At 39.2% G+C, this 11,709-nt stretch overlaps 1 protein-coding gene across 2 annotated transcripts in view; it reads left to right on the forward strand.

The window, feature by feature from the left end:
- Positions 1-11,709, forward strand: part of nfatc2a (nuclear factor of activated T cells 2a) — a 156,167-nt gene that overhangs the window by 86,106 nt on the left and 58,352 nt on the right. For both annotated transcript variants that reach the window (XM_068048166.1, XM_068048167.1), the window contains exons 7-8: positions 7,043-7,098; positions 10,408-10,537. In XM_068048166.1, coding sequence (XP_067904267.1) covers positions 7,043-7,098; positions 10,408-10,537 — 186 coding nt within the window. The remainder of the gene's footprint in view (positions 1-7,042; positions 7,099-10,407; positions 10,538-11,709) is intronic.

Raw genomic sequence — 11,709 nt, forward strand, 5'->3', positions numbered from 1 at the left:
ATATTGTTTTTCTCACGGTTTTAGGGAGGGGAGAAGGAAAAAATATTGCCTCCGTAAAAATCCCCCTTTTAAAAAGAGACTGGGCTCAATCAGTTTGTGAGTCCTTTTTGCTGAGGTTTTCTTCCCACCCACGATAGCTTGCATAGATTGTCTGTATCAATAAATCTGATGGCCGGACATGATCAATGCGATTGAAGCTGCAAATCTAGTTGTGGAAGAACAGCTTGTTTCAGCTTGGTGAGAGGTTGGTGCTGGCTTTAAGGGACAGTCTATTATTTAATATCCATTGAGTAGAGAAATTGAAAGTTATAGGGATATTAATAGCATTATTATTTTCCAGGGGAAGAACTCAATGGGTCACTTTGCAAGTATGTGCTGATGGAGGGAAACCTCACCCATTACTCGAGCATACTGCTACATTATTGTGAATGGGCTGTCCACGATTGTTCAACTATTGAAACTAATAGACAAATTGTAGTTTGTGCGCGCATGATTTTCTGATACGCACTGATTGTGAGAGGGGTTCCTCACTGCTAGCACATATGTGGAAAATTGCCCTTTAGTCTTAAAGTAGGGGATGAACAGGTGGTGGTGTGGGTGGGAAGTCAGTGTTAGAACAATCATACATGGGCGTTGGATGGATCAGGCTTTCTAATTTGAATGACTTTTTCTTACTTTAGATTTTAGGTTCTTTTAAACTGCTTTTGTGTTTAGAGATTCCATGTTTGAAAGCCTTTGGCTTTATCTATGTTTGTGGGCTGAATGCTTTGTTGTGCTTAGACATGATGGAACACACCAGCATTTACACTGCATCACTCATAGCTGCTGCAATGAGAGCACTCCACTGACATCCAGAAAAATATAGCAAGCTAAGGTGAATTGTATTTAAAAGTAAGCCAGAAACTGTGCTTTGCAGTACACTAATATTTCAGTATAGATCCCTGGTGAATAAATTCTGAGATCATTTGGGCCAGTAGATTATATATTTGAATGGATTCTGTTGTACTGAAACACATTTCTGCAAAGACAGACATCTTTTTAAAATGATGGGGAATGGAAATAAACCTAACAGGGTGTCTCATCTTGCAGTCCAGGGAATTGCAAGCCATCACACAACTGCTCAGTGACTCAATTTGAAGGGAATCCCTGGATTAGTGTTGGTTTTCAATTTAGTAGAGCCTTTGCTATGGTTGGAATACAGCCAATCTCTTCTAAAAATGGCAGGCAGCATGGTTTAGTGCACAACAATAGATGTGCTTATGAATACAATTTTAACCTGTTAGGGCCAATGGCTCCTGCTAAGATTAGCATTTGTTGAAACAATTCATTCATTGGTTTATAGAGCCCATTCCTGGGTTTGCAGCAGAACAGAATGAAGAGTTAAATGATCAAACCAATTCCTCTCACTTGCTATAAGCTCTCAGCCAAAAATTATTTAACCAAGATTTGACTTGATCACTAATCAATATATTGATGGTGGATTCCACTTATTAACCTTTTTATTCTTAATGTTAAATGTATTTTTCTGAGGCCTCAGTTATTTCTAATAGATTCCCCAGTCATCTTTGGATTTTGCTTTTTGCATTCATCAGTTTCAGGGACATCAGTGCTTGGAGAATTGTTGTAGTTTTCATTACTCATTATCGGCATCAAACAATCTCAGATTTATTATGTATTGCATGGTTTAGATGAAGATTAAAAGTTTCTCTGCTGTACCTTAATGTTTTATAAGCCAACCTCAAAGCATCCGTGCTGTACCAGAACAAATGTTTGTGCTGTTAACACCTTATTGTACTTCTAAGTTGAATTGCCAATTTTCTGGCGATTAAGAGCTATGGACCCTCACCTACCAGAACTGGATTGAAATGGATTAAGGTTATTTCAATATGGATCTTTGCAGGAGGCAAAGAAATAGCTCTATTTCCATCAACCAGGGCTGGATTTAAACCCAGATTACAGAGGTGAAAGGACAGTAAGTCATTACATTATACCGTCCAGTTGATCCAATCCAGCTTTTTTGTAATAGCTTCCACTTTATATTCAGTGTATTATTGTTTCATTCTTTTAAATTAAACTTTCATCCACTCTCTGTCACAGCATTCAGATGGACTTGTTTATAACTGTATCTAATGAGGCAATTGTACTGCACATTTTCCACTGGCGTGAACCAAGATTAATTTTCCACTGGCATGAAGCAAGATTCATGTTGCATTGATATTAAGCAAGTGGTTCATCTGTACAAAAGTTACTTAAATGCATTATTTTTCTGACAGAGTGAGGCTACCTGCAGAAAGTGGTTTTGCTTTGGCTTTGCACTGGTTACAGTATAACTGAAATTGTAAACCTTTTTGGGTAGTCTCCTGAAAATTAAACTAAATGTTTTAAAATTCTAAAATAACAAAAGGATAATGAATAGATGCCAGTGTACAGAGCTCTGTAAATGTGTTTAAGTACACATGCAGAGAATACCCCCTTGTCCTAAGTAGAGAGCAGAATAAGTGGGCAGTTTCAATAGGCAATGTGTATTCAAACCACTCTGAAAATGGCGCCTATTTTATAAATATATAAAATTCACATCTTCACAAGATTATTTGTAGCACTACTTCAAAAGCGACTGAGGAAAGTGGTTGTCCATCTGTCGGGGCAGCAGACATGCTGGGAATTCCAGGAACTGTATCTTAGATACTAAGGCCTTTTTGCTCCTTTCAATATTTCCCTTTCTGAGTGTTACTTGTTGGGGTATAGGCAACTTTTTTTTAGCAGCCATGACCACAATCTATAATGATATGTTGCCTCTCTGGTGCGCTGGTGAAGGATGTCATGATATGGATGGAAAACATTTGGAGAGAGCAGAAGAGCTCTTGATAGCGTAAACAAGGAAAACATATTTCCTGTGGTTGAGGAGTCAGCGATGAGGGGGGTCACCAATTTAAAATTATTAATAACGGAGAGAGGATGGAAGAAATTTCTTTATATAGAGTTGTTGGAGCATTAAATGCTTTCCCACAGGGAGTGGTTGAGGCAGAGACCATTGTCTTTTTAAGTGAAAATTAGAAACACATTTGAAGCCAAGAAAGATACAAGGCAAGGGAGAAAGAGTGGGACAGAGGGATTTGTTCTGAATTGCTCTAGCAAAGAGCCAGCAGGGAGACAATGAGCGAAATGGCCTCCTTCAGTGCTGCAAGCTTCTATGATTCTGTGGTGTATCTTGTAGTTATGCCTTTCTTACTTCCCATCCTTGCCTGGTTTCTTGGTTCTAATGGCAGCAGCAGTGAAGAATAATGAAAAAAGTAATGGGGTGGGGGGGGGGGAATAACAAAAATGGCAGACTGCACAGCAAAACCAAATAATGCATGGAGCAAAATGCAATTGCAAGCACTTTTGCCAGCGATTCAAACTGTGTACTGCTTATAGAAGCTTACTTGAGTGAACCAGATCTCAGGCCTCCTGATGCAAATATTTTATATGGGTGAGGAGCATGCTATGAATGCAGCCTTGCTTGAAATCATGAGATTTAGCTTGGGAAGCTAGTTTTAATCGCTGTACTGCATGTAGCGCAGCCTCATTCTGCCCCACAAAATTATGTGTCACAAAATGTGGCACTTAGTGAATTGGGCCTGCAACCTCCCACATGGCTCCGGGCTGCTGAAGGAGCTTCACAAGATCAGCTTTCTGCTTTAAGGTTTCCCAAATAAGAATATAAAAATAGAGATTTTGTTTGAAAGTAAAGTTGTGAGGCACTGTTCCTCTCTGAACTGTTAGACTTTCAGTTTGGTATTGATTAAGTGGAATCCTCTATAGCCAAAAAGAAAATCAAATGTAACATGTTTCCAAAAATACCAAACTGCAGCTATAATTACAGTTTCTTAAAATATACGACGTGGTGAATAATTAGAAATGAGTCATTGTATGGGACTTTTTGTAAAAAGAATTAGAAGCAGTTTCAATGCAACACATCTTACAATAGGTTGATGTTATCATTTAGAACCTCTTGCATTTTCTATTTCAGCCAATCATTGGAATATTTGGCGAAATAAAGTAACGGCTTATAGCAATTGAAAGTATAAAATTCTGAATAAATGTGTCAGTCAAATTGCAATTTCAAAACCTGTTCCACATAGTAAAAAAAAACTTGAAGGGACAACGGCATCCAACATAAATAGTATCCTAAATTAAAACCATATCAGCAAAAGAATATTGGATTGAACATTGCTTTCAAACTTCCATTCAGGCAGCAGAAAGCACCTGTTAAACTTGCAGCATCACTTTTCTAATTCAAATCCATGGTGCATCAAATCTGTCTGACACAATCTTTTTCAAAACACCTTTGCTTTGAAATTGAGCTCTTTGGCCATTAGTGTGAAAATGCTGCACATGTTTGTATGAAATTCATTTTTCCAAATTAATTTCTCCTTTAAATACAGAAGACAAAGGAATTTCACACAAGCTCTTGAAGCTAAGTGTTTGGAACTAATATTTGAAGAGCTCAATTTGAAGGTTTTGTATTAATTGTGTCTGTTGAGCTCTATGAAGTGCTTCATTTGATACCATGGATGACTTTGGAATGTTAACTTTAATCTTACTCAACTACAGTGTTCAGTAGCAGTGTGAATAAGAAAGTTATGATTTTGATTCTGTAAATAGTTGTTTAGTAATTCATTAGCGCAACGTCTGTTTTGCAGGCGTAAAGCATGTTACGATCAGGTGAGAAGGGGTCTAGGGTTCCCTCTCAGCCTTCGCCTGGTCTTGCCGTAACAGGGTTTAATTTTAAACACACGATATCTTAGCTCCCACTTGGGGAATCCTGGTTCACTGCTTTCCAATTGTAAGGCAAAGAAACCAGCCAAACAGGTTTTCCTGGGCTTAAAGAAGAAAGGTTGAACTTTATTAAATGTAAACTCTAATTTGGTTAACGGCTACGGATACGTGACGCGCCCACGCTAGCATGCATACGCGATACACGCATATAGATAGAGACAGAAAAGAGCAGAAGAAATAAAGTGGAAAAATTTGAAACAATATCTAAAGAAGGTTTTGGTTACTGTTCTTCAAGCTCACTGTAGAGTCCTTGATTGTAGGTAGGTCTTGATTTTCATAGGGGCCCAGTCCTCAGTGGGTCCAGAGGCTTGTGAGAAAGAGATGGGAGCAGTCAGGAGAGATCTTCTCAGTCCAGGCGCAAACAGTTTTTCTGAGTTCAAATTGTTTGTACAATTCAAAAGAAGCCAGGTTGCCCAGCTGGTTAGTCATGTGACTAGCTGGTTTGACCATGTCTGTGTTTGTGGATTCTCTTGTCTTAGCTGACCCTGAAATGTCTCTTCTCACACACAATACCTGGTGATCAAAGTCCATTTTAGGATAAGTGGATAAGGGAATAGCCCTTTGTCTCCACAAGCACTGTCTGTTAGTATGCAAATGCTTTTTTTCAGCCAAGTGTCTGGTGGTTTTTTAACAAGTACTTTCTTCACTCCAACAACAGTTTAAATTCAATGTTCAGATGACAAAATTAATATGCCTCATTCTTGGCAGGCGGCACCAGAACTGCATTGCACGCCACGTTGGATTGGACTCCTTCATAGGTGTCCAGATTCATGCAGATGTATGTCAAACAGTAATTATAGAATGATTACAGCACAGAAGGAGACCATTCGACCCATCTTGTCCATGCCAACGGCTAGTCCCCCTCCCCCACCCTTTCTCCATGTCCTTGCAAATCTTCTCTCTTCAGATAATTATCCATTTCCGATTTGGAAGCCCCGATTGTATTTGCCTTCACCACCCTCTCAGACTGTGCTTTCCAGATCCTAACTACTCACTGGTGGAAAAATGTTCTTCCTCATGTTGCCATTGGTTCTTTTGCCAATCACCTTAAATCAGTGTCCTCTAGTTCTCAACTATTCTGCCAATGGGAACAGTTTCTCTCTATCTACTCTGTCCAGACTACTCAGCCATCTCTTCTGTAAGGAGAACAGCCCCAAACCACATAACTGAAATCCCTCAACGCTGGAAGCATTCTCATAAATCTTTCTCTAAAGTTTTCACGTCCTTCCTGAAGTGTGGTACCCAGAATTGGACACAAGGACACCTTTGTGAAATTGGGATGCCTCCGCCATGTGAGAAATGTGTTGCAATCATTGTAGGAGAGTGAAGGAGGGCTATGGAGGGGAGTATTGTGACGAAGTGAGGCTGTAGGTATGAGCAGAGAGTAAGAAAACAGTACTGTTAACTTGATTACTGTGATAAAGTCATTGAACTTATTTCGGCATTGCAGCCTTGTCTTAGGAAGGAAATCTGCTGTCCTTACCTGGTCTGGCCTACATGCGACTCCAGACCTACAGCAATATGGTTGACTCTTAAAATGTCCTTTGAAATGGCTGAGAAAGCTACTCGATTCAAGGGAAATTAGGGATGGGCAATAAATTCGATGCCCACATCCCACAAAAAAAATGAATTAAAAAATTGTGGCATTGCATCATGGTGTCCCCATCAATGTGCTCTACTGCTGGAGCAGCATGTTTGCTAGTTCCAACAGTAGATCATTTAAAATAAAAGTTAAGTTTATTTTGATGTGGCCACCAGACATGCAAAAGTCACATGATGGAAGCTGGCATTGGAAGTCTAATTATAAATTTTACAATGCAGGTTAAACTATTGGATTGATGGATGTAGGGTCAAAAGACAACAGTCAATTTAAATGTTTTTTTTTTCAAATTACTGTTTTTTGAAGTTTTCCATTTTCATGAGAAGTGGTTTCTTAACATAATCTCTAGAGCCATTTGCTCCATGAAATGGTATGAATTACTCAAATAAAATGACACAGGATTAAACAGTACACTTTAACATACATCTTGCACACCTTGGTGGAAAAATTCACCTGATTATGCATTGGTAGATACTGTTAAAGTTTTGTACAGTATCTCTTCAGAATGCATCCAGTGGCACTGACACTCATGTTTAATAATGAATAGTGCTATTTCTAAAAACACTTTTTTTTTTCATTCTTTGTGATTATCCATTCTTAATTGTGCTCAAACATTTCTTTCAGATGGACAACAGATATGGGAGGTAGAGGCGACGGTGGATAAAGATAAAAGCCAGCCTGTAAGTATGAAGCTGTGTTCAGACCTGCAGCATACAAGTGATGAGAATCTGTTGAGAGGATTTTCCTTAAATATTTTACAATAGGAAGATGGCTTATTTCATTGAAATAAATATTATTAACCCTTGTAAGTTCTACAAATGTGTCAGAAACTAATAAAAGATTGATGATAGATCTTTATTTAAAAGCTATAAACTTTCTATTAAACTGCCGGTAACTAAAACAATATTTTTCAGGATTAAAGAGGGTTCAGAATTGGACAGAAAAGGTGCACAGTTATAGATCAGAAGTTACTCGATTTTATGCAGATTAAAACAAATGTTCTTTTCTAGTTAAATGGGCTTTGCCTTGATGTATGTCCTGTCCACAAAAAGCAGGACAAATCCAATATGGCTAATTACTGCCCATCAGTCTGTTCTCAATTATCAGCAAAGTGATGGAAGGTGTCGTTGACAGTGCTATCAATCGGCACTTACTCTGCAACAGCCTCCTCACCGATGCTTAGTTTGCAGCTCCAGACCTCATTACAGTCCAGGTACAAATATGGACAAAAGAGCTGAATTTTAGAGGTGAAGTGAGAGTGACTGCCCTTGACATCATGGCAGCATTTGACCGAGTGTGGCGTCAAGGAGCCCTCGCAAAATTTAAGTCAATAGGAATCAGGGGGAAAACTCTCTGCTGGCTGGAGTAATTCCTAGCACAAAGGAAGATAGTTGTGGTTGTTGGAGGCCAATAATTTCAGCCCCAGGACATTGCTGCAGGAGTTCCTTAGAGTAATGTCCTAGGCACAACCTTCTTCAGCTGCTTCATCAATGACCTTCCTCCATCATAAGGTCAGAAGTGAGGATGTTTGCTGATAATGGGACAGTGTTCAATATCAATCGAGACTTCTCAGATACTGCATGCAGGAAGACCAGGACAACATTCAGGCTGGGGCTGATAAGTGGCAAGTGACATTTGCACCACACAATTGCCAGGCAATGACTGTCTCCAACAAGAGAGAATCTAACTATCTCCCCTTGACATTCCATGGCATTACCATCACTGGATCCCCCACCATCAACATCCTGGGGGTTACCATTGATCAGAAACTTAACTGGACCAGCCATATAAATACTGTGGCTCCAAGATCAGTTCAGAGGTTGGGAATTCTGCGGTGAGTAGTTCACCACCTGAGTCCCAAAACATGTCCACCATCTACAAGACACAAGTCAGGAGTGTGAAGGAATACTCTTCACTTTCCTGAATGAGTGCAGCTCCAACAACACTCAAGAAACTCAGCGCCATCCAGGACAAAGCAGCCCACTTGATCGGCAGCCCATCCATCACCTTAAACATTCATTTCCTCCAAGACACACAGCAGCAACTCGTCCAAGGCTCCTTTGACAGCACCGTCCAAACTCGCGACCTCTACCACCTAGAAGGACAAGGGCAGCAAACACATGGGAACACCATCACCTGCAAGTTCCCCTTCAAGTTACATCCTGACTTGGAACTATATCACCGTTCCTTCACTGTCGCTGGATCAAACTCCTGGACCTGTCTCCGGAACAGCACTGTGGGTGTACCTACACCACATGTACTGCAGCGGTTCGAGAAGGCGGCTCACCATCACCTTCTCAAGGGCGATTAAGGATGGTCAGTAAATGCTGGCCTTGCCAGTGACACTTGCATCCCAAGAATGAATTTAAAAAATCCTTTGAGGACTTGTGTATAAATGTATCTATTTTGTTTGAAGGAATATGATATTGTGTTATTATCATAGATCATCTACATGCACAGGCTCAGCTTTCATTTTTAAGCTGATGATACCGCGTTCTGTTCCTCCAGCACTTCCCAAAACCCCCACCACACACTCTATGCTGTCAGACTACATGTCTGACATCTAGTTCTAGATGAGTCAGCATTTCCTCTGACTGAACATTGGAGAGATTAAAGCCGTAAACTCCATTCCCTTGCCATTAACTCCATGCCCAATCTACAGACACCTACTCAGACTCAACTGGGGTGTACAAAAACCTGTTTGGCCTAGACCTTAACATCAAGCCTCACATCATATCTATCACCAAGGCTGCTATTTCCACCTATGCAATATCACCTCATTTCTGTCCCAGCCTCAGCACCATTGATGTTCAAACCCTGATCCATGCCTTTTATAGCTCTTGGTTTGTTTCATCTAATGTTCCTCTTGCTTGTTTCTACCCTCCATAAATTTAAAATTGTTCTGCACTCAGTCTCCCACATCCATTACTCCTGTCCTCACTGACCTGCACTGGATCTGCATCTGCTAACATAAATTTGAAAAGCATAATGCAGCAGGGGGTTGGGAAACCAAATGGCTTTGATATCAGCAAGTTGAATTTTTTAGTTCTCTGAAGACTGGATAAGCAACGAAAATCTGGCCTGAATGCAAATTCCATTCACATGTACCTTTCAAGGACAATATTATAGATTTTTGTGAATTTACATTGGTCAACAACTTTGTGCTAATGATTGATTATATTTCAATTTTTTTTAGCAATTAAAGCATGCATTAGTCAATTAGTGTCACTATATATAGCACCGGTACTGAGTAACTTAAAATTACATGTGCTTAAAGAATGGTGTCCGTAATGATAGCGTATAACTGTATTACACTGTAAGGGTGCAGTTAGTTTTATTGTAGCTTATTGCTGCATTAATGGAGCTTTCCTTTCTAGCTACACGAGAAAAAATGTGAATCTAATTTAATCTAGGTATTGTTCACTTACCTAACTTTCTCAAACTCTCCATGACTGAAGTTGAGCAGTATTTTCATTTTTATGAATTTTTGTAAAGAAGCAAGTTACTTTTCTCAATCTTTTTGGACACCATGCAGCATGTACTGTTTATCACATCTTAAGAGGGCAAATTTACAACCTGCTCCTGGATCTCTGTCAATGGCCTTCCATAACTGAAGTGCTCTGATTAGAATAATGCACTAGTCATTGATTACCCATTTAAGACTCCACCATCCTTTGTGATGTTTTACCTACCACACAAGACAGAAATTGTAGAATAGATGATATGCAACCTGAGTCTTCCAAAAAATGGTAGCAATACCACAGAATGAGTATTTCAGATGAATTATTACTCCGGTTTATATGCTGAGTATTACAATCACAATTTTAGTCTTTTAGGGAAGGAATGTACCATTAAGGTGGCTGCTGGTAGTCTTAATAAAAAATGAGCCCTGTTTGTTGTATTTTACAGAGTTTAAAAATATGGCAAAAAGAATGAGCAGGGCACCATATCATTGCTGCATTTTCACCTTCTGCTGCTTTTCTATTTAGAACATTCTCTTTGTTGAAATTCCACGGTATCGGAATCAACATATCCGCACAGCAGCCAAAGTGAACTTCTGTGTTGTTAATGGAAAAAGGAAAAGGAGCCAACCACAGAGATTTACATATCTTCCTGCAGGTAAGTGACTTGGAGAGTCATCAATGCACCTCTTGCCCGACAGGTTTAATTTAGCTGAACCCAGAAAGATGTTTGGGTTCAGCCAAGGCCAAGTTGGCATTTGGATGAAACATGCTGACCATCTGACTTACAGTGGGGGAAGGGGGAAGAGGAAAGTCTGCCCCAAGGAATTGAATAAAAAAACAGCTGCAGTCTGAACCATGTCTCCAGTCTAACTCAAGACAAATGTTGCCAAGATTTTTTTTTAGCTATCTCTTAAAGCTTGAGGAAGAAGCCAAGCCACATTCAAACAAACACATATTGTGCACATTTTCTTAGTTATGTGCATGACTGGTGGTTAGTTTTGCATGTAGCTGAAAGTTAAAATCCAGGAAGCCCCAGCAACTGTTTTCAAGGGTATTTAATGAACTGGGGCTGTTCAGCAATTTTGGTTGATTTGAGTCAAATTGAGTTAGGTCAGTTGGAATCTTCAGAGAAATGGTTAGGCCAATTTAGCTCCATTGTTAGAAAGACTACAAGAGAAAAAGACTACTGCATATATAAAGACTGACTAAAAACTAACAGTTTATCATATATATATTGAGGCAATTTGTTGTCTTTTTGAGAAGCTGAGAACCATATCTACTTAAATCTGTTTTACGTTTGCTTGTTCATCTGTTGTTCAATAAAGTAACTTGTTAGTTAAAGTCTGATGTTGAGAAATGCTACTGCTTTTTGAAGGTATGAGGAGGATCCTGTGAAAGCATAGAAAAAGTCCAGTTCCTAAAGTAATTTTCTGCTTCTTATCCTGACTTGCTATCAGAAATATGCCCAGTTATCAGGGCCAGTGAAAATACATTAGAAACTTGAAGGAGCTATGATTCTCTTTATAAGAGTGATCTGAAATACAGAAGCTGAGATAACTATGTAAGAAAACATTTTTAAAAGGTTAGCTCAATTAGCAATGGCTTTCCTGGTGCAAGTCTCATTGAATGGAATGCAATAGGGCCGTCTAAGACAAAAAATGGAATACTATTGAATAGTCTATTCATATCATGAATTTGAAGACATGTTTATATTAAAAGTAAATATTTTCTATTGATATTGGAAAGGAATATTCTAAACTTTGAAGCTTTATAATTGCTTGATAGTCATGGGAAGTAGTGCCATCAGGTGAGAAATCCCTTAAGCAG

The sequence above is a fragment of the Heterodontus francisci genome, chromosome 16 (assembly GCF_036365525.1).
Source record: "Heterodontus francisci isolate sHetFra1 chromosome 16, sHetFra1.hap1, whole genome shotgun sequence".
Lineage (NCBI taxonomy): Eukaryota > Metazoa > Chordata > Chondrichthyes > Heterodontiformes > Heterodontidae > Heterodontus > Heterodontus francisci.